General features: G+C 29.7%; 5 protein-coding genes across 8 annotated transcripts; 2 read left to right on the top strand and 3 right to left on the bottom strand.

The window, feature by feature from the left end:
• The first annotated feature begins 12 nt into the window (after positions 1–12).
• Positions 13–4,423, top strand: LOC122513806 (homeobox protein orthopedia B-like). The gene is made up of 4 exons (XM_043630278.1): positions 13–2,767; positions 2,854–2,932; positions 3,040–3,263; positions 3,371–4,423. The coding sequence occupies exons 1-4, from the start codon at positions 2,311–2,313 to the stop codon at positions 3,982–3,984; spliced, it is 1,374 nt and encodes a 457-aa protein (XP_043486213.1). The 5' UTR covers positions 13–2,310; the 3' UTR covers positions 3,985–4,423.
• Positions 4,424–5,015: 592 nt separating this feature from the next.
• LOC122513805 lies at positions 5,016–7,548 on the bottom strand. Its single transcript, XM_043630277.1, has 7 exons — positions 7,517–7,548; positions 6,994–7,313; positions 6,762–6,895; positions 6,203–6,518; positions 5,704–6,131; positions 5,371–5,595; positions 5,016–5,275 (listed from the first exon to the last, which is right to left on the bottom strand). The coding sequence occupies exons 2-7, from the start codon at positions 7,204–7,206 to the stop codon at positions 5,032–5,034; spliced, it is 1,560 nt and encodes a 519-aa protein (XP_043486212.1). The 5' UTR covers positions 7,207–7,313; positions 7,517–7,548; the 3' UTR covers positions 5,016–5,031.
• A 175-nt stretch (positions 7,549–7,723) lies between these two features.
• On the bottom strand, positions 7,724–13,469 carry LOC122513709 (translation initiation factor eIF-2B subunit delta). 4 transcript variants are annotated; one of them, XM_043630148.1, is made up of 10 exons: positions 13,241–13,469; positions 13,077–13,120; positions 12,787–12,849; positions 10,947–11,760; positions 10,631–10,759; positions 9,133–10,550; positions 8,924–9,051; positions 8,652–8,829; positions 8,326–8,506; positions 7,724–8,112 (listed from the first exon to the last, which is right to left on the bottom strand). In XM_043630148.1, exons 3-10 carry the CDS (start codon positions 12,802–12,804, stop codon positions 7,904–7,906), a joined length of 3,075 nt encoding a protein of 1,024 aa, XP_043486083.1. In that variant the 5' UTR covers positions 12,805–12,849; positions 13,077–13,120; positions 13,241–13,469; the 3' UTR covers positions 7,724–7,903. The 4 variants fall into 4 exon arrangements, with proteins under 4 accessions (XP_043486083.1, XP_043486082.1, XP_043486085.1 ...); XM_043630147.1 differs by lacking the exon at positions 13,077–13,120; XM_043630150.1 differs by lacking the exon at positions 13,241–13,469 and having other exon boundaries at positions 10,631–10,756; positions 13,077–13,203.
• Positions 13,470–13,746: 277 nt separating this feature from the next.
• LOC122513711 (60S ribosomal protein L19) lies at positions 13,747–15,768 on the bottom strand. Its single transcript, XM_043630152.1, has 4 exons — positions 15,700–15,768; positions 15,323–15,429; positions 14,264–14,427; positions 13,747–14,122 (listed from the first exon to the last, which is right to left on the bottom strand). Exons 1-4 carry the CDS (start codon positions 15,702–15,704, stop codon positions 13,796–13,798), a joined length of 603 nt encoding a protein of 200 aa, XP_043486087.1. The 5' UTR covers positions 15,705–15,768; the 3' UTR covers positions 13,747–13,795.
• Positions 15,769–16,052: 284 nt separating this feature from the next.
• Positions 16,053–21,434, top strand: LOC122513710 (probable peroxisomal acyl-coenzyme A oxidase 1). The gene is made up of 11 exons (XM_043630151.1): positions 16,053–16,630; positions 17,692–17,851; positions 18,014–18,182; positions 18,303–18,426; positions 18,562–18,681; positions 18,739–18,854; positions 18,914–19,083; positions 19,231–19,393; positions 19,899–20,242; positions 20,345–20,600; positions 20,689–21,434. The coding sequence occupies exons 1-11, from the start codon at positions 16,498–16,500 to the stop codon at positions 20,947–20,949; spliced, it is 2,016 nt and encodes a 671-aa protein (XP_043486086.1). The 5' UTR covers positions 16,053–16,497; the 3' UTR covers positions 20,950–21,434.
• Positions 21,435–21,887: the final 453 nt, after the last annotated feature.

Raw genomic sequence — 21,887 nt, 5'->3', positions numbered from 1 at the left:
TTCTACAACTCTGTAATGATTCTCCGATGAAATTTCATTTTAATCGATGATTATGAAGCTGATTTTAAGTAACGAAGAGAAAAGCTTATTGAAAAGTTCGAAGTGAGAATAAAAACAAAGATGGCCGCTGACGCGTGTCGGCAAGGGTTGTCATTGTTAGAGTCAATCACTCTAGAAAGAGAGAGAGAGAGAGATAGAGTTAGAAGGATGAAAAGAGTTTCACGATCAGGCGAATAAATCTTAAACGCGCGATCGGATCAGTGGAATCTTCGAGCAAAGTAAGCTTTGCTTGAATAAGGAACGCGAACGCGCTCGTGCGCGAGCTCGGGCGCGCGCGTTCGCTAATTAGCGCCGATGAAATTAGCAGTTAATATACGCGTATACACACGGAATGGGGGTAGTTTGATTGGGCCAATTCGAGGCAATTCCTGGCGATTGCTGGTTTCATTGAGCCTGCGCTTAAGAGCTCAGTGCCATGCTGCCGGTCAACGGACATGGATCTCTTCTTCGAGGTTCTATCACTACTTTTCCGCTTATATATCTTATATATTTTCATCGTAGATCGAACGATCGATCGGTTACATTGATTTCAAACTAAATATCACATTCACTTACGATCTTACATACTTATAGGCCGGTGGTGGTAGCCAGTAAGTAAACATCTCAGTAACTAGTAAGAAGAATGATCAGAAAGAAAAAGAAAAGTGTTCATTATCGAGTGAGGAATGTTCAATTCGAGGAATATATCAGTGAAATGAAAGAAATAAACAGTTGTGATTATAAGATAGGGTGAAGTGAAGGTGGTGATAACATTGGTCAAGTTTTTTGGCGGGAAAACTAAAAAAAGGGAAGGAAAAAATGGCGGCTTATGGTATAACCTGATTCTTGACAGAGAAACATATTATTATATAATTACATATTATTATATCTGTGTGTATATATATACATATTTCTCTCGTATATTATTATATATTACACACACACACAGACATATATATATAATTCGAGGGAGATGTAAAAGAAAGAGAAGTCATGTGGGAAATCCTCGATCGAGGCCAAACAGTTTTCGATTCCCACGAGGGTTTCGAGAGAAGGAGAGAAGCAGGCCGATTTGTGGAGGACCTCTCGTATCGTAAAGTCCAGCCCTCCGGGGGCGGAGGAAGAAAAAAGAGCCATGGAGAGTGGCACGAGAGGCACGCAAAGAGAGAATACTACGTCGGCGCAGGACGGTTGGCGCACACGAGACCTCTCCCAAGAGTAGGTGCTACATGATTGGCTAACCTCCATGTGTGGGGGCGGCCTAACGGCGCTTCGACGGCGGCCTCGTTGAAAATATAAGCCTGTGTGAGTGTCCCCTGATTAGCCAGAGTCAGAACGGATCGTCGATAGTGCGAGAGTCTAACTACGCGATACTAACTCTTTCTTTCCTTCTTTCTCCCTCTATTTTAATTTCTTCTTAATTTTTACATTTTGTTGTTAGAGTTATTTTTTAGTTGCTTTTTGTTTTCAATTTATCATCCCCTTTTTAAGTCAGTCATTAAAAGAATTAAAAAGAATTATTAAAAGAAAGAAAAAAAGAAAAAAAGAAGAAGAAAAAGAAAGAGATCGGAGATCTCCATTGGTCCGCAAACGTTCTTCAATTCATTTAATTCCAGTTAGTTTCGTTTAGTTCGTCTCCACGCGCTCATCGTTCTTCTCATTCTTTCTCGGTCCTGTTCACTTCCAAGGTCCTCCTCGTACTCGTTCCTCCCATTAGACGACTATATAATATCCGATGGACAACGGTCTCTATCTGTCTGTCTGTCTATATAACCGACAGTTTACTTCGTTAACTCCGCTTAAAACTAATCAAAATTAATCATAACCCGGCAACGATTGATACCAATTGCTTTGGATTCCATTAGAGGCGCCAAGCGGTTAACGATCGCCTTTCTTCCTATTAAAACTTTGCTTTCCTTACTAAAGAGGATTTTTTGACCTCTATCAAGAAGAAGGATAAGCAGTAAGGATAAACAAGAAGAATAAGAAGAAGAAAGGAAACAATAGCCATTGATTGAGGTTCTTCGTTTGGATCAATTCAGCAATCTTCAATCACTGAATTCATTCACTACTGCTGCTACTACTGATTATGCTGACGACGACGATGATAATGATGATGATGATGATGATGATGATGATGACGATGATGATGATGATATGATGATGATGATGATGACTGTGTGATATAATAATTATCAAAGTGTTTTACTTGAGGAATCCTACGAAGAATCTTGAAGTTATATTCTTGGATTATCAATTATATACGGAATAATGGACGGTGGTCCGTTCGACGATCCAATATTTTCCGACTTTAGTGGTCGAGGTGGTACCGGAGTTCATAGTATTCAAGTGATGCTGGGCTTACACGGCGGACATCATGGAAATGACTTGATGCCAACCGGTGGACATCTTCATAAATTGGATTCCTCAAATAGTCCACCGCCTCATCATCAAACGGCTCATCATCATTTGCAACAACAACAGCAACAACAACAGCAGCAGCAACAACAGCAACAACAGCAACAGCAGCAGCAACAACAACAGCAACAAAAAGAATTGAAGGAATTGGAATTAGCTGGTATGTACGCACCCTTACCTCAAACTCCGGATGTAACAACATCGACGACGACCACTGCAACACCAACTTCTACGACTCTGCAACAAGGTCTTCAACTTGGTAATTCTCTAAAAAGGAAACCAGATGATCCTATGAATTCTCTTGCCCCAGGTACGTGTATTTTATAATTTCCTCTAACTTGGAGTACCTAAAAAAAAAATAGAAAATTAGTTTATCGTTAATTGGTTATATCATAGTGAGCGGTGAAACGCAATCGGCTAAGAAGGACTCGAAAAAGAAGACCGATAATAATGGAATTAAAAAGAAGAAAACCAGGTAGTTAATTAATTAACATCGAAATATGATATATGAAGTATTCTCTCGCGTCCGAAACCCTTGCTCATCGAATTTATTCTTCAATCTTTTCGTGAATATTATTACAGAACTACTTTCACGGCATATCAATTGGAAGAATTGGAAAGAGCGTTCGAACGTGCACCTTATCCTGATGTATTTGCTCGCGAGGAATTAGCTTTAAAATTAGCACTATCGGAATCTCGAGTACAAGTCTGGTTTCAGAATCGACGCGCAAAATGGCGGAAAAGGGAACCGCCGCGTAAAACTGCCAGTTACATAGCTACCGGTTCTGGTAGTCCTGGTATCTCAGGTATTATAATTATTATTAATATATTTAATTAATTATCTTTTAATAAATTAATTAGAAAAAGAAAGGAAAAAAGCTAAATTGTATGTATTTGTTTAATATTTCCGTAGGTTCATTCCCATCTTTGAATAATACGTTAAACCCGTTTGCGTCTCCGGCGACAGCAGCAGCGCCACCTGATGCTTGGACCTATACACCTGCTTACGATTTAGCGCCACATTTGAATCTTTTAAGTCCTTCCAACTCGCCATACACGACGTCTTTTGGTGGTCCTAGCAATAATGGATCGGCATACCCTTATGCAACAATGTTGCCTCAACACGATGCTTCCTTATTTTCTACACCTACCAGCAACACTATGCGCGTTCATCAAGATTACATGAACGCTAGTAATAGCCCACCACCACCTTTAACGCGTAATGATTATCAGACAATGGTTACTACAACTCATTCACCTCCTACTCATCTTGGTGGTTCAATGTCTGAGGATGAACATCAACAAAATAAACAATTAGATTACGTAAGTGGTCTTAGTCCAGCTGATAAATATCAGCACGACCAAACGGATTATTCACAACAACAGCAGCAACAACAGCACGATCAGAAACAAGAATATGGTATGCATTCACCACAAGGACGTCAAAGTATAAAGGATCAGGTGATGGTCAAGAGCGAACCTAATAGCCAACAAAGTTATGTGCAGTTGCCTCCTTTTCTCAACTGACTCGAAAGCCAATTTCTAGATTTATTCTAGATGGCTTTTATCGTTACTACTCGGACTTTACCACGTGAATTATTGTGTCTAAAAACTCAAGAAGATCATGGTTCTTCTTCTCCTTTTAATGCGACATTCTTTATTTTTTATTACGCGGAACATCTACGTAGAGAATTAGTTTTTTCTACGAGAACACGAGACAGCTTTGCATACTACAAATGGTGTTTAAGATACTTTTTACACTTCTTTTTTCTTTTATTCTCATTTATACATGTTATGCAAATTAATATTGTTAGTCTATTATTGTTAGTCTATTGTGCTTTATATGATATATGTATGTATAGCAAGTTAATCAGCGTGTTTTTTCGTGATACATACGATTAAGTGCTAAAATAATTGATCATTAAGAAATAAAATTTTAATTGGCAAATTTATTTGCCTCCCACAAGTACGAATAGAAGTATTATATAAAAATTATAAAATACTTTTTTTTTTTTTTATCATTGTGTGAAATACGAGAAATTCCGTCTTTGTCGCGGATTAATTTAATTTCACGTCAATTCTTAGTTGCAATTATTTCTATGGTATTAAGTTAATTAATTAATTAATTAAATAACTTTCCCCGTCGTGCGTTATAAAACGCATGCATATATTTGTAATAATGCATGCAAACGCATCAGGAAGCAAACGAAACAGTCGGATTTATTATCTAGTACTATATGTACGAATTTTATTTTACAATGTTTATTTCTCGTATTAAAATAATTTTTAAAATAAATCTAAATATTTAGTTAGAAGAGAGTAGGAGAGAATGGTTTGTTATTATCATATTTCCCCATCCAATTTGTTTATACGATATCGTAATTCGCACGATTATCTTTCATATTCGACAACTATATTATCGGAAAAAAAAAATGATAATATTATAAAATATAATAATTAATATAAAATCTGCGTGTGAAACGTAATTATTTTGAGTGGGTTTTCTTATTTTTTTGTTAACAATGAACAAAAGAATAATCATAAAATAAAAAATAATCTTACATCTTAATAAATTCAAGATTTATTCAAAATATTAAAACTTTGATTTAGATCCAAGGATTCATTGTTATCCAATGATTTCATTTCTTTATTGCTTGTTGATTCATTATTCTCCTCTACATTCCAAATAGCATCGCCTGTAAAGTGATTATTTTTCTCCATAAAATACAAGCAAAGCGCTAGTTGTTGAGACAGAGTATATTCCTTGGTAAACGTATCTGATTCGTTTATAGTTTGTAACGTTTTTTTAATAGTAGCCCTGAAAAATAATAAAAATGTTATATTCGATAAAGATATTCGTTGCGTGAAAATGTACGGATATAAGAAAAATTATGTTTGAGTTAGGATCAGTACCATGGATAGAGAATAATGTGAATATTACGACATATATCTTCTATCGGATAATATTCTTTCATATAACGCAAAGTATCGTCTAAATCAACAAAGGGTACTTTGTTCCAATATGGATGTTTTTTAAAAATATCTAACAAGTATTTTTTGTCGGAACCCAGTTCTTTACATAGAATGTAATCTATGTAAGTACCTTTTACAACGCAATTTACTTCATCTTGCAGAAATCTATATCAAAGAAATATATCTTGTATTTATTAATTATATTAATTTTTTCTGTAAAAATCGTATTTAAATATATGTATATATATTATGATAATAATAAACCTATATTACTTTTTAAAAAGAATATTGTCGCTCGTAATTAGATGACAGGTAGCCGATTTAATATAACCTCTTTCACGAAGCAATTCAATTCGTTTGTTGATCGTGTTTTTATGGACTACGAAAAGTAATATACGTGGACTCTTAAACCATACTCTGATATCCGGTGTAGTTGATAGTTCGTTTAATTTATCAATAAGATAATCATTATCAACGTTCAAAATTTTAATACAATATTTCAGAGGTTTTCCATCTAATTCATATTTTTTTAAGGTCAATAATAATTTTTTCGTATTTTCTGGATCGTTACTTAATATTTTATACCATTTTTTAACGACTGTTGCAAAACTGTATTCAGATATTTTATAACCCTTTAAACTATCCATTACATATTGCGCATAATCCGGGCATACATCCAAAATATATAAATGATTTCTTATCTGCGTTATAGAAATAAATATTAATATTAATATTAGGCAAATTTTTGATCATACAATATAATATTACTTACATATTCTAAATCAAAACCCAATTTATCTCTATAAAAATCTATTAACTTAGTCATTAATCTTATACTTTTGAATGTACATCCTTGATATCTTAATGGTTCGTCACTTTTAGCATCTAATTTATGTTGAGCGTAATATGAAAAACATGCTTTGTAATGTTCTTTCATGGACTCCGATTCATTCAATTTTTCGATGGGCAGCACGTTTGACAAATTTCCATCTATGTGATAAATCATATTACTCATAATATGCTGCTCCTCTGGTATCTTTGAAATTTTTTTAAATTCACTTGCAGGTCGTCTCATGTAATGCGCCAATCTATAAAAGAAAAATAGCGCATTCATTTAATTATGTACATGCAACATTAATGTGTTTGCTAGTACACAGCGAAGAAGAGATATCAACCACAGCTCTGAGTTTATTTTTCGCATTGATTACCATTGCAAATTTGTGCATTGTAAATATGGTAGCGATTGTATAAAATAAAATTTAATTTTACCCAATGAAATAAAACATGCGGACAAAGTAACAAATTGATATTTAATACAAATATAAACATACCTCCAAATTAAATTAATATCTATTTTAGGTACACCAAACTCTTGCAAAAGACATATTCTGTGTTTCAGTAAATTAGAATGCATAATAAGGCAAGTGAATATATTTCTTGCAGTTTTTAACTCAAGATTGTGTTCCTGAAAAAATAAATTCGAAATATTAGGATATATGTATATATTATTAAACATAACCTCTTAAAATACTTTATTTGGAATAATAATTATTTTTTACTCACGTTACATATTTGACAATTTCTAATAATTTTGTTCTCTGGTATCTTTAATAATCTGTCATTGAATAAATTAAACAACTGATCAATTTCACCTGGTGCAACATGCAAATTTGTTAACAATATATTACGCAACTTTTCTTCCGACAAGAATTTAGAACAAAAGAACCTATTTTTAATGTGTTTGTTAAAATGTACAGTTATTAATCTTTTAAACATTGATAAATCGCTTTAAAAATAACTTTTTTCTTTAGAATTGCTTGACATTTTATAAATTACTGATACAAGTGATTTCGGTCAATCAAAATACAAACATACAGTGACATCTGGAATAAATGTGATGAAATAAAATAATAGTATTCGTATATTATTATCGTTGATCGGTCATTTCATATTGTGTTATTATTTAAATTATAAAAATTACAAGAATATAAATGTGAGAAAAAAAAATACTTTTTTACGAATATATGATATTTTAGTATATAGAATTGATTTAAAATTGAAATATTTTAAATAAAGTGTATCTTACCTTACGATTGAATTATTTATATTTCCTCCTTTATATCATATCTCTCTCTCTCTCTCTATCATTAAAATTAAAAAAATTTATTCAAAAGTATATAACAATATATTTTTAGATAACATATAAACGATTATAATAATGCAATGAATGAATATATAATAAATGTGAATTTTTTCATTATTTTTATTACTATTCCATTTTTCCTTCTTCTTGTTTTTCTTTGAGTTAATATTTTGTATAACTACAATATTATTATATTATTATACGTATAGTATGTATCAATCGTCGATTAAATTTAACTCCAATTAAATGAAATTAGACTTGATAGATGTTTCTTTATCACCATGTAATATACACGGTTAATATAAAAGCAATCATTATATTTAGATACGTTTAAATTTCTGATGGTTTAATTCGTAGGATCACAGGCACGCTAGTGCACGGTAAAATAGCCAATTCTGTAACGACAGCTGTAACTAAATCTGCCGGTGTAACATCATAAGTAATATTAAGAAGATTTAAACATTTTTTCGATCTCCAATTGTAAAGCAATGATTTGTTTGAATTACGATAAGTACTCTTAGTTAAATCATCGACATTACCTAAAAAATAAAAACATAAGAAATAATAAAAGATACATATAATTTGACACGTTCGTTACTGTGCAAAAAGATTCTAATCACAGCCCAAAACTCATTTTTCGTGTAGATTACTGTCACAAATATGTGATGCTTGGTTCTCAATAGAAATGGGTGTGTCAGATATGCGATACTGGTAGTAAATATTTTAAACAATTAATCAAATATATAACTCACCTAATTCATTATGAACTATAGAATCTGTCTGTACACGTTCACACGATTTGTGTGTTTCGCACGCTACCAACACTGGTACGTTGAAAGATTTTGCCATTAAAGCTACTTGTGCGGTACCAATTCTTGACATTACTGCACCGTTTGCTAATATAGCATGGGCACCAAGAAATACTTTACTCACCTATGTAATCATAATTTTGTAATCTTATTAAATTTGTCTATAATATTTGTTTATAATATATTTGTCACGTAATATTTCCAAATAATTTAAAAATTAATTTCAGATTTAGAGAATTTTTATTTCAATTATGAGAAAATAAACTCACCTCTGGCATAACAAAACTAAGAGCATTAATCAATACGTATGAGCAATCAATTCCACATTTCACTAAACGTCGCAATTGCTCTTTACCTTCCAACCATGGTCTTCCATCTACAATGATAACTCGAAATTGCTTTCCAGCTTTATGTGCATCCGTTAAAATTTTTTCAATTAAAGACGAACTAAAATAAATATTATAATTTTTAATAAATTTAATTTAAAAAAATATATATAAATAAATTTTATATATATTTTATATATATATAATGCACTTACTATCCATATGTTAAAATTACATTTCCATTGGATATTTTTGTTTGTATAAATATCGATATACTTTCATCAGCAAGTTGAATCTGTTCCACAATATAAGTGTCTATTAAACTTCTCAATTTTTTCTTTGCCTGAAATAAAACAAATGTTATTTATCTGTAACAATTAATAACTAAAAATTCTTAGTATAAATTAATAAGACATATACTTACATCTGCATCAGTAAACGTAGAATCTAATTGGGTCATTTGCCATTTTAAATGGCGCAATGCATTTTGCATTGAAACAGCTAATGGCCTGCAGGCGTGCAAATAAGAAACCGATTCTTGCAATTTTGTTTCAAGGCCTCTAGTAAAATCAGTTTTTAATGGTTTGTCAAAATCTTCTATAAGCTGCTTTATAGCTACCAAAAACGCTACACATCTAGCATTACTACCGACAATAATTTTATTCTCATACTGTACACCAAGTTTTTGTATAGCTGGATGTATATTAAAATTAGAAGTGGAAACTTTATCCAAGGCAAGTTCTCTTTCATGATACAAATGTTTAAAAAGATTTACTTCGTGCGTATCATTTTTCGTTGTTTTCTTTATAATCTTATTCGTTTTATTATCTATCGGATGATCCGCTGTAGCTGTTACAACTGCCTTTGGTTGAATCATATTTGGATTACTTTTAATTTTCATTTTTTCACCAACTTGTTCTTGTTTGGCAGTTCTTTGTGCTTCTTGTTTTGCAGCTCTTTGCGCTTCTTGTTTAGCTCTTCTTTCAGCGCGTAATTCAGCCTTGCTTTTACCTTCCGATTTAATATTAATAGTACTATTTTCTGTCATGATATTGTTTGAATTATTTTCAGTTACAGACATATCATTTGATTCTGATATTATGACGTTACTTGTTTTTTGTTTTTCATTATCGTTAGAAATATTATCTACTTTAATAGGAATATTCTGCTTGTCGGATGTATTAGCAGCAACTTTACCCTTGCCTTTATTAGCAGCTTTAGCTGCTTTTCTCGCTTCACGTTCAGCCTTTATCTCCTCTTTTGTTTTGACCATACCGCTTGCTTTAGAATCCATTATTTTATTTGATTGTTCGTTTTTTATGGGAACTGAAGTATCTGACGTCGAGCTTACTGGTAAAATTAATTTTTCAGATTCTTCCAAAGGTTCCCTTTGTACGATAGAAACTTGTGAAGTTTTTTCAATATCTGAAGATTCTTCAGATGAATTTTGGACTACCAAAGAAGATTTATTATTTTTCTCGAGTAATTTAGCATTGCTTTTACCTTCCGATGTAATATTAACAGTACTATCTTCTGTCATGATATTGTTTGAATTATTTTCAGTTACAGACATATCATTTGATTCTGATATTATGACGTTATTTGTTTTTTGTTTTTCATTATCGTTAGAAATATTATCTACTTTAATAGGAATATTCTGCTTGTCGGATGTATTAGCAGCAACTTTACCCTTGCCTTTATTAGCAGCTTTAGCTGCCTTTCTCGCTTCACGTTCAGCCTTTATCTCCTCTCTAGTTTTAACTGTACCACTTGCCTTAGAATCCATTATTTTATTGGATTGTTCGTCTTTTGTAGATACTAAATTATCTAACGTTGAGTTTACTACAAATGAAATGTTAAATGTTATATTAACAAAGTTTATTAAAATTATATAGATCATAGTGTATCATTTATACACATACCTGGTAAAATTAATTTTTTAGATTCTTCTAAAGATTCTCTTTGTACGATAGAATCTTGTGAAGTTTTTTCAATATTTGAAGGTTCTTCAGATATTTCTTGAATTACCAAAGAAGAATAATTATCTTCTTCTAAAAACAACGTTTAATTAAAATTTGATTAGAGAATTTAATTAGAATTTAGATTATTTGTTGATAAGTTATTCTTATATAACATTAACTTTTCTCTGTCAACTTTATCGCTTTTCACTTGTCAATAAGAAATTTTAACACGTTAGTATTGATATCTGTTAAATAATAAAAAATATAATTAACTTACCATATTTTAATGGACAAGTCTCTGATGTAACAATATTTGCTAATGTTTGATCATTCAAGGATATATTCTTATTTTCCTCTTGATGATCTTTATAAATTGAGTTAGGTATAAACAAATAGTTCTGTCTCGATGAATTTTCAGATACAGGAAAGGAAGTATCCGACGACTGAACTACTTTAATATTACAAGACTCTAAATAAGACCTTTTTATACCCGAGCTATTTTTCGTACAATGAGTTTGTTCCTCTTTATTTATTGATTTTGGTAATCCTGAGAAAATAACTATTTGAGATGAGTCAGATAGATCTTCTGAATCAAAGTTAACAAGTTTAGTAAGATAAGACTGCGAACTGTTTATATCTTGCTTGTTATAATTATATTCACATTCGATAGTATCTTCACTTTTTCCAATTGTTTTCTTATGATTCCCTAAGGAAAGTAATGACTGCGTAAAAAAATCTTCGAAATGTTGCACATTATTAAGATGAGAATCAAAAGTATTCTGATTCGATTTAATACAACAGTTAGGTTCCAAATGTAGAAAATTTGTTGAGACAACAGATGTATCGCAGCAACAACATTCTAGTAACTTAGCCTTTTCCTTTTTACGTAATCTACGAGCCTTTGATTTGGTCAATTTACTTTTATCACTATCAGAGTTAACTTCTGTTTCTTGATTAATCTTCTCATCAACTCCATTAATAAATTCATCCAGAAATTGATTTCTCGCTCTTCGTGCTTCGTTCAATCGTTTACGACGTAGATGTCTCGCTGCAGATCGTGTGATCACATTGGTCTGTCCATCTTCTTGTAACTAAAATTTAATTCAATATTTAATTGTAACACCATTAATAAATTAAAATATATGATTTACATTTTTATATATATAAAAAGAAAACATACAAATAAATTATTACCAGAATTAAGGATAGACAACATCAAATAATAATAATAATTCTAAAACTACATATCAAATATCTACATATCAAATATCTACATATTACAAAAATAAGAAAATGATTCCAATATATTAATATTACGGATATCTAATCATACATACTTGTTGCATACGCATATATCAATATGTTACAACAACCATACATATCATATATACAGCTATATATACAAATATACAACCATATATACATATTAATGTACTAATTGTTCATTTTATGTTCCGTTAAGAAAAAACTATAATATCTTAAAATACTCTGAAAGAATAAAGAGTTAACAATATCTGATTAAACTAAATTGATGATTATTAATTATTGTTAATATAAATATATAAATATACATGTATGCTCTAAATATTTGTAGCAATGACTAAAATAACATATTAACGTTCGAATAACTTTTTATACTTCGCCACATCAAAATTATTTTTTTACATCTTCCAATAACACAAAATCCAATCTAAATACCATGCTAAGAAATTGTATTATAAAATGTAGTAATTTTTCTACGTATGTAGTTATTAAATATAAACAAATAAAATATGTGAACGAGTGTAAAACTAAATGGAGAAAATACTGTATTGATTCATGCAAGATTATTGATACGTTAAAATATCATTAACATTATTATTTACAAATTTAAATAAAATTAATTATTTATGACTTGTTTTAAATGAGTTAACACATCAAATAACTTTAAATGATAAACACACAAGGTATTTAGAGATAAAAAGATAGATATTACAAATTCATTATTACCAATCTATATATGTATATAAAGAATCAATAAACAAACTAAATAATCAAAAATATTAAAGATTAAAGAGAAAACTAAGTAGAAAAAATTAAATCAAATATCAAACTACATAGCTCATGTGTTTACTAACATTTTTATCTTGATCCATTGTTCCTGTATCAGTGTTTAGGCCATCGATTTATATACATTCCAGCTGTGAATTGCAAAGTATGGATTTTAAATCATTCTTATATTTTACATAAGAATTACATGAGAAAGCATATCAAACGATATTGTAAGGTTATTTTAAATAATACTGTATATACATATACATATACATTTACAGATATATATATATATATATATGATGTTATATTATTGAGAAATTACATGTATAATTATACGATAAAAAATAATTATTATACGTGTTTTACTACTAACCTATTATTAAGAAACCTAACCTTTCTTTTAAGTGTTGCTACCAACTGTTTTCAAAATGACAAATATACTGTTAAATATTTGTTTCAATTGAATATTACCGATATAATAATTGATAGTTTTATTTCATTTTATAACCGAATTAATATAAATAAACAAGAATTTACCTTTGTAATAATGAAAAATACTTGACACCTTCGATACTATGTACTCGTTAATACAAGAATACAAAATGAATTCTAAGACTTTTCAAAGCAACGAAATGTGGCCGTCACGCCAAAGCTTGGCGCCACCGGCACTCTTACCGTCACGTCTTTGGTGGCGAAAATTGATAACTTAGAAAAATCTGTGTGTTAGTTTTGATCTGTAAAGTAGATCTTTTCTGTCTATTATATTCACAAAATTGTGAATTATATATATATATATATATATATATATAAAAATATATATATTTTTACACTATAAGATACTACAAGAGATTTGTATAGTTTACATTTTTAGATAAATATTAGTGGTACATAAAACTATACTAAATCAATTTTACTATAGGGATTTTTTTGTCTTCGTATTTATACAGTTCTATTCAATTCGATTAAATATGTATTATATGTGAAATCCATATTATCATAAGTCGGTAAACAAAAGATAATTTATGAGTTTAAAAAAGCATTAATCATTTTTAATATATTTTATTTATATAAAGAAATGGTTGGTCTTAACAACTACTTTTTTTGCGCAGCTGCTGCTTCATCTTCTCGCTGATAGGATTGCATTAATTCTTGTTTTTTTGTAGCAATTCTTTCTGCTCTTCGTTTTCTAGCTTCGCGTACTTTTGTACGACGTGCTTCAGCTTGGTCGGATAACATTTCAGCTCTTGCTTTCTCTGCTTTCTTTTTATGGATAAATTCCATCAATACTCTTTTATTCTTAAAAACGTTACCCTTTGCTTTCATATACAGCAAGTGGTATAAATGTCGGTCGATTTTCTTAGTTTCCCGATATTTTTTGAGCAGACGTCGCAGAACTCTCATTCTTTGAATCCATAGATCCTGTATTATTTAATTAATGTAAATTAAATCCACATAATAAACTATACTTATCGTTATGATTAATATACAATCAAAATATCAAGTTATTCCTTGCTGCTTGCAAAGTATTGAATTTTTATATTAACAATTTTTTTAACTCACTTTTTGAGGAGTTCGCGCATTAGCTGTTCCTTTTCTTTTACCAAATCCGCAGTGTCGACCTTTCCTTCTTGCTTCTGTGTTCTTGCGAACACGAGCTCTACTGTGAACAGCAACTGGTTTCTTAATAATTAATCCATCCTTTATTAATTTTCGGATGTTTTGACCTATTATGAGAAAGAAAGTAGAGATATCGTTAATGATTGTAAATTTAATACTATTCTGATTATTATTTAATATATATTGGAGTAGGGCAACGAAGAAATAACCATCCTATGCTATGCTGATGACGCTGTATTAGTGGCTGAAAATGAGGATGATCTACAACGTCTACTACACCGATTTAACTGCATAGCCAAATCATTCAATATGAAAATATCGGCCCAAAAAACTAAATGCATGACAACGTCAAAAACACCGTTAAGGTGCAAACTGGAAATTGAAGGGAAGGTTATTCAGCAGGAAATGAGATTTAAGTACCTAGGAATAGAAATCTCAGGGTATGGTGATGTTGAAGCAGAGGTAAGAGAACAGACAATGAAGGCATCCAGAATAGCGGGTTGTTTGAATGACACAATATGGCGAAACAAAAGCATGGATATAGAAACCAAAGCAAGAATCTACAAGGCAATGGTAAGACCTATTATGACATATACCGCAGAAACTCGACCAGACACAGCGAAAACGAAATAGTTACTAGAGACAACCGAAATGAGAGTTCTTTGCAGAATAGTTGGAAAAACACTACTGGACCGAGAGAGAAGTGAAGATATAAGAAGAACATGCAAAGTGGAGAACGTTAACGAATGGATACTAAGAAAAAAAAAGAATGGAATGAACATATTAACAGAATGGACAACGGAAGAATCGTCAGAATTGCACGGGATAAGTCACCGGTTGGCCGCAGAAGCACGGGGCGCCCACGAAAACGATGGTGCGACAATTTAACAGTGCAATAGGCAGAAAAACGTCGTTACGAAACAGGCAACTTGCCTAAACTAAAGAATGAAGAAGAAGAAAAAGATATTGGAGTACAACTAATAAATCAACAAATGTACTTACGAGAATTAGTGTTTGCTATCTCATTGACCTCGTTTGGGTCCAACCATACCTTCTTTCTACCACATCGCATAACAGATGCTGCTAACCTCTTTTGTAATTTTAAAGAACTGTAAAAGTAAAAAATAAAAATTAAAATTCGTTTAAACATAAAGTGAGCCTAGAAAGAGAAGAAAAAGATATGTATAAGAGTCAAGTATATAACCATGTGGTGATCTACCAACAACAATTAGACTTAGCAGATAAAAACAGTAATTATTTACCAAATTCCACGTTATATAACCATAAAATATTCATAAAGCATTTGCTGAACTTATAATTATGAATACAAATATTTATTTTAATAAGAATAATAAAATAAATTAATGAAAGACTCTTACCTCATCTTACTTTCTGTAAGTCTTCCAATAAAAAGAAAATCAAGATGGCGAACTCTTTACTTCCCTATCGTATCCAGCGGAAGTATAACAATCGAAATATCGAACGATTGTACGAAAACGCGGCAAATTCAAATATTCCACTTTTATTAAAATACATTTAATAATATAAACAAAAAAAGGAATAATATGATAAATATAATTATAAGAAAATAAATTCTTGTAAAGTTTGTTTGTATAAATGAAAGAATAACGTTAATAAAAATATTATTTGCGTCGGTAATATAGGAATGTGATATTACCGAAGAAGGAAACAGTAGAATAGTTATTAAAAATTCCTGTTAGATGTCAATCGCTTATGTGTTGGCATAGAAAGGAAAGGTAAAAAAAAAGCAAAAGAAAGAGTTAAAAAACTTTTCCTTAGTTAGTCATAGAATTATGGAACATTAGGAATAGAATATAACAGCGTACATATCGTTACTAGCAACTCTTAAATACGTGTAATAATTACGATTTCTGTGTTGTGAAATAATGTATTGAGTAGTGTTGGGAAATATCATTAAAATTTTAATTGTCAGTTAATTATATTTGTATATAAAATTTTATCAAAGTGATAAATACATGTATAATATATATAAAGAGATAAATATATATACAAAAGAAATAAACTATAAGATCGAAAGAAAGTTATCTTGAGCGGAGAAAGAAATTAAAGATATCGAGATTTTTAATTTAATTTCGTCTGCATTAGAAAATTGTATCGTATTTACTGTACAAAAATAACAAAAAATCAAGAACAAAATGTATCAAAATAAAATGAAAACTATAAATGAGGATTTGCTACGTGAACGACAAAATTGTATATTTGATACAAACGAATTAACTGTCTGGTTAAATGGTAGTCCTGAGAAAGTTGCTCAACGACACGAAATAGGTTTGTATAAAATGTATAGCAAGTATATTTTTCTATTTAAACAATATTATTATTATGTTTGTACTTTTCTTTCTTCTCAATTCCATATGCATCATTTTATTTAATCGTTTCATTAATCTACGTCATCAAACGTTCATATAATTGGGGTCAAGATCCAATTATGAGAATATTCTTATAATTGATTTCTATTTCCTTTTTTATATTTATTAGTGGTACGTATGGAATGAAAAATCCAAGAATTTTTGGTACAAGAAGAACTTTCTATATACAGTCGTAACTTTCAAGATTGTTTATTTCCCAATTTTAATTTGAATATTCGTTGAATACTTTCTTTTTTTAATTTTTCTATTTTAATTTTCATATCTACGTCTCCTTCTTCGCTCCGTTTTTTTTTTCTTTCAAATAACTTTAATTTAAAAACTGAAAATAATATTTATTTTATTTTATTTATTGTTTGATAAAATTTCATTGTAACAATTAATACGATTTACTGCTTAAAAGGTATCGTGTCGTAAGAAAAGAATAAAAAGATATTAAGAATCATTTCAACATTTTTTCTCCAATTTATCTGCATATTTTTATGCGTACATCAAGTAAAACGAACGGAGAGAAAAAGTTAAAACCTATTTGTTATTCTTATCGATCGTTTAATATCTGTACTTCGTTTCATTACTATTTTTTGTTTTATATAATTAAAATCTATGATATATTGTTTACTGCTTATATTATTGAGAAAAAACTGTTTTCAATGATATAAGTAATGTAAGTTATTTAATTTTCTTATAGGTCAAACGAATAAGAAATGTTTAAACCTTTTATATTTCATTTTATCTTTCTTTTTCTATTTTGATTTTTTTTAATATGCTTATATAAGCCATGATTTATTATACGTTATTTATTTTCTTATATTCTCATTTGACACTCCTATGAAATAAAGAAAAAACCGAATAAAAAAAGGCTATGCTAGAAATATAAAAATTTACATACAATTTTAACTAATTTTTTTTACATACAGTTTTAACTTTACATACAGTTTTAATTAATTGATCGTGTGTTTTTAGAAAATCAATTTTTAAACGATCCGTTGCTGAAGGACAAAGTGCCTGCCAAGTATAAAAGTCATAAGGAAATTTATGAGGATGCGGTAAGGAAAGGATGCATTGTACTGAAAAAATTAGAAAATCTGGAAAATACAGGAGCAAGTGATATATATACTTATATGTAAGAATCTATCTAATATTTTTTAACAAATGCAATATACATATTTATTTTTTTATTTAAATTTAAAATATATGTTAAATATCTTATCAAATAAAATTGTAAGAAGAGAGGGTTTTCTTTTTTTTATTTATTATCGTAAATTATTTATATTTTTTCTTATAGGCAGGTCTTAGGCGGACTGTTAGGATCTGCGATATTAAAAGATGGAAATCCGATAACTTTACATTATGTGATGTTTATACCAGCATTAATGGGACAAGCCTCAAGCGAACAACAACTAACTTGGTTACCTAAAGCTTGGTCTTGCAGTATTATTGGAACTTATGCTCAAGTAAAATTGATATTAAAGCTTCTTAATTATATATAATAATTAATAAGTTATATTATTATTTTTACTTCAAAATATTTTTTTTGATCAAATATATATTTAACTATTAATGATTTATTTTAGACAGAACTTGGCCATGGAACATTTATCAGAGGTTTGGAAACTACTGCAACTTATGATCCTGAAACTAAAGAATTTGTATTGAACAGTCCAACTTTAACGTCGTACAAATGGTGGCCCGGTGGTTGTTAGTATTATTTTCCCTGTTAATTGATGATAATAATATATTAATAGTCAAACTTTTCTTGTTTTTGTCTTTTCTTTTTACTTTTGTAAATACTGTAGATAAGAATAACACTTAATTTCGTGCGTTTATTTTTAGTGGGTCATACTGCTAATTATGCCATAGTAGTTGCACAGTTGTATACACAAGGTCAATGCAAAGGAATACATCCATTTATCGTACAAATCAGAGATGAAGAGACGCATGAACCCTTACCAGGTATGTAAATAATAATAATATGTTAAAATTATTAATATTAAAGTTTCATATTCGTAGGTATCAAAATTGGAGAAATTGGAACTAAATTAGGAATGAATGCGACCAATAATGGGTTCTTAGGCTTTGAGAACGTTAGAATACCAAGAGAGCATATGTTAATGAAAAATTCTCAGGTAAAACTGAAGAAATAAATTATTTCATCTCTAATTCTTAATAAATTTTTTTTTTCCAGATATTAGAAGATGGGACTTTTATCAAAGCTACAAGCGATAAATTAACTTACGGTACAATGATGTTTGTACGAGTAGTTCTAGTAAGAGATATAGCGTCCTATATATCTAAAGCTTTAACCATCGCTATTAGATATAGTGCGGTAAGAAGACAATCTCAAATATATTCAAAGTGAGTAGTTGTTAACAATGATTTCTAAATGTTTCATTTTTAAAAATGATTAGTAACTTCTTAAAATTTACTAACGTTAAAACTGACGGAGTCATTTGAAATTATGCGTTAATAACATACATTTTCTTAAATGTTTTTTCCATTTAGTAAACCAGAGTCACAAATAATGGATTATATGACTCAACAATACAAACTTTTTCCAAATCTGGGAATGTATTTTGCAATTATTATAGCTGCTGATTGGATTTGGGATATGTACAACAATGTAACTGCTGAATTGCATCAGGGTGAACTTGAAAGACTTCCAGAAGTATGTTTCTCATAAATATTATAAATATTAAATTAGATGTGTCAGTATATGAATATTGAGAATCAGAGTGGACTATCCCACATTTTTAAAATTTGTCTCTTATTGAACCTACAAAGACATCCTTACAAATGTAAGGATCCACTTTCAAAATTAAGTAAAGCAAGTCGTCAAAAATTTCTACAATTTTCTAAAGTGTTCTCCTCAAAACTACAACTGGTTGATTGGTTCACTATGGTTCTTTTATCTATTTAATATTATTAACATTAATTACAATACGTTATTGAAGAAATTTTACATCAGATTAACTCACTGATAAGAATATATCAATGTTAATAAGAATATTAGTTCAAAGAATTTCTTGAATAATGTAACATGATTAATGTTAAATAATGCATTATCAAAGGTTGACAATTTTTTCATTTATTATACTGCACATTTAAACACGGATATAGTTAATTGTAAGAAAATAAAAAACTAAAGTCTAATTATATTTTTTTTATTCAAGTTACATTCACTGTCATGTTGCCTTAAGGCAGTAGCTTCATCCGATGGAGCAAGAGCAATCGAAGAACTTAGACTTTCTTGTGGAGGTCATGGTTATATGGACTCCAGTAATTTACCCGCTACATATGGTTTAGTAACGGCAGCATGTACTTACGAGGGTGAAAATACAGTATTATTTCTACAAACAGCAAGATATTTATTGAAAGTTTGGAGACAAGCTATGAAAGGTAATCGGATACCACCGACAGTTGAATATTTGTACGATTTTGCACATGGAACGAAACAGAAGACTTGGGACGGTAGTTTAACGTGTATCGTTAAAGCTCATCAAGCAGTAGCTGCAGGGTAAGAATATAAATTATAAGAGTTTCTCATTGTCAGCTATATATAATAATATTCATATAGATATATTATACCAATATTTCAATTAATTTGTGTTTTTAATAGAAAAATTCATTTGGCTGTACAAAACATGGATCGTAGAATAAAAGCAGGTAGTTCACCCGAGAATGCCTGGAACGAAACTAGTATCGAATTAATGCAAGCAGCCGAATCGCATTGTCGAGTTTTCTTGGTAACCGGATATGTCAAAACGATCAAAGAATTAAAAACATTATCCAAAGAATTGCATACCGTATTAGAACAATTGTGCACACTGTATTGCATCTATTGGGTATTACAAAGAACGGGTGATTTCTTAAGAGTGAGTTAAACGTTTTATACATTTTTAGTTTTTTAAATAATCCGCATACTTTTAAAAAAATGAATTAACTAATCATTTTATTTTTTAGTTTTCTAGCTTAAAGAAAGAAAATATACCAGCACTACAATCACATTTAGAAGAAATGTTAAAAGCTATTCGTCCTAATGCTGTAGGCATTGTTGATAGTTTCGATTTACATGATGAAATTCTGGGATCTGCTTTAGGGGCTTACGATGGTAACGTTTATCAACGTCTTTTTGATGAAGCTATGAAGAGTCCATTGAATCAGGAGAGTGTAAATGAATCTTTCCATAAGTATTTGAAACCATTCTTTAAAAGCAGATTATAGCATATAAATATAAATATATATATATATATATTAAATGTTGTTAAATGTTAACATTATCTTTTTTAAAATTTATTTACACATTTAAGGGAATACTATTTTTTAAATCAATTTTCTCAGTTAATAAGTTGAACGATTGAATGTGACAAGAGTAATGTGTATTTTATACGTAAAAGTTTAATATTAATATAGAACATAGAAACATAAAAAGAGTTTACAGAAGAAAATAATCATGTTAAAAGAAGATTTATAGATGTATATTATTATTTATACACACACATGTATACATATATATATATATATATACACATATACTTACTATTCTCTTGGCAAGAATTGTCTTCGAATTTTCTATGGTGCTATAACCAACGGATATTTTTAATATAGATAAATACGATCTTATGATAAGACAAAGATGATTATTTTTCTATGTATTTTTGATAAATTTTTATCTTGATGAAACAATAAAGTGTAACTTTTTTGAATAATTCCACAAGTTTCCCCTTTTTTTTTTTGACTCGACGTTCTTATTAATTCAACAAATTCGTCCGGCAAATATATATATATATATTAAATAAGTCCCTAAACTTCTTACAGAATACAATATTTATTTACAGAATAGGAGCGACGACATACATTGTTTAATTCGTTATCATACTAATTACGATAATAATAATAATTATTATTTTTGTCATTAATAATAATAATTCTCTGTTAATAATCTCAATGAGCTAATTAAAATTTAATAATTAATAATAATATCATATATGTGTGTGTGTGTGTGTGTGTGTGTGCACGCAAACTGCGATAATCCGTTCAGAAATTCTGTCTTGTTATCGTACATATGTGCTGTTATAATACATTGTACTTGGGCAGGAATGTTTAAAAGGCAAAGTTTACTTTTTTTTTAATATTAAATCTGAGATAAATAAAAAAAATTA

The sequence above is a fragment of the Polistes fuscatus genome, unplaced genomic scaffold (genome assembly GCF_010416935.1).
Source record: "Polistes fuscatus isolate 324 unplaced genomic scaffold, CU_Pfus_HIC Scaffold13, whole genome shotgun sequence".
NCBI classification, from domain to species: Eukaryota; Metazoa; Arthropoda; class Insecta; order Hymenoptera; family Vespidae; genus Polistes; species Polistes fuscatus.
The sequence above is the reverse complement of the archived record's forward strand: the minus strand, read 5'-3'. Positions and strand labels throughout refer to the sequence as shown.

Bases quoted from the DNA above. Each gene is read 5' to 3' on its own strand.
- LOC122513806 (XM_043630278.1), top strand. From the start codon at position 2,311: ATGGACGGTGGTCCGTTCGACGATCCAATATTTTCCGACTTTAGTGGT. The intron at 2,768-2,853 runs GTACGTGTATTT...GTTATATCATAG, and splicing joins TATGAATTCTCTTGCCCCAG to TGAGCGGTGAAACGCAATCG. The intron at 2,933-3,039 runs GTAGTTAATTAA...ATATTATTACAG, and splicing joins ATTAAAAAGAAGAAAACCAG to AACTACTTTCACGGCATATC.
- LOC122513805 (XM_043630277.1), bottom strand. From the start codon at position 7,206: ATGTTTAAAAGATTAATAACTGTACATTTTAACAAACACATTAAAAAT. The intron at 6,132-6,202 runs GTAAGTAATATT...TCTATAACGCAG, and splicing joins TGGGTTTTGATTTAGAATAT to ATAAGAAATCATTTATATAT. The intron at 5,276-5,370 runs GTACTGATCCTA...ATTATTTTTCAG, and splicing joins CACATTATTCTCTATCCATG to GGCTACTATTAAAAAAACGT.
- LOC122513709 (XM_043630148.1), bottom strand. The intron at 9,052-9,132 runs GTAAGTATATGT...GTTTTATTTCAG, and splicing joins CTACGTTTACTGATGCAGAT to GCAAAGAAAAAATTGAGAAG. The intron at 8,113-8,325 runs GTGAGTTATATA...TTTATTTTTTAG, and splicing joins TATAGTTCATAATGAATTAG to GTAATGTCGATGATTTAACT.
- LOC122513711 (XM_043630152.1), bottom strand. The intron at 14,428-15,322 runs GTAAGTACATTT...TTCTCATAATAG, and splicing joins GATAGCAAACACTAATTCTC to GTCAAAACATCCGAAAATTA. The intron at 14,123-14,263 runs GTGAGTTAAAAA...TAAATAATACAG, and splicing joins ATGCGCGAACTCCTCAAAAA to GATCTATGGATTCAAAGAAT.
- LOC122513710 (XM_043630151.1), top strand. From the start codon at position 16,498: ATGTATCAAAATAAAATGAAAACTATAAATGAGGATTTGCTACGTGAA. The intron at 18,682-18,738 runs GTATGTAAATAA...TCATATTCGTAG, and splicing joins GACGCATGAACCCTTACCAG to GTATCAAAATTGGAGAAATT. The intron at 19,084-19,230 runs GTGAGTAGTTGT...TTTTCCATTTAG, and splicing joins CAATCTCAAATATATTCAAA to TAAACCAGAGTCACAAATAA.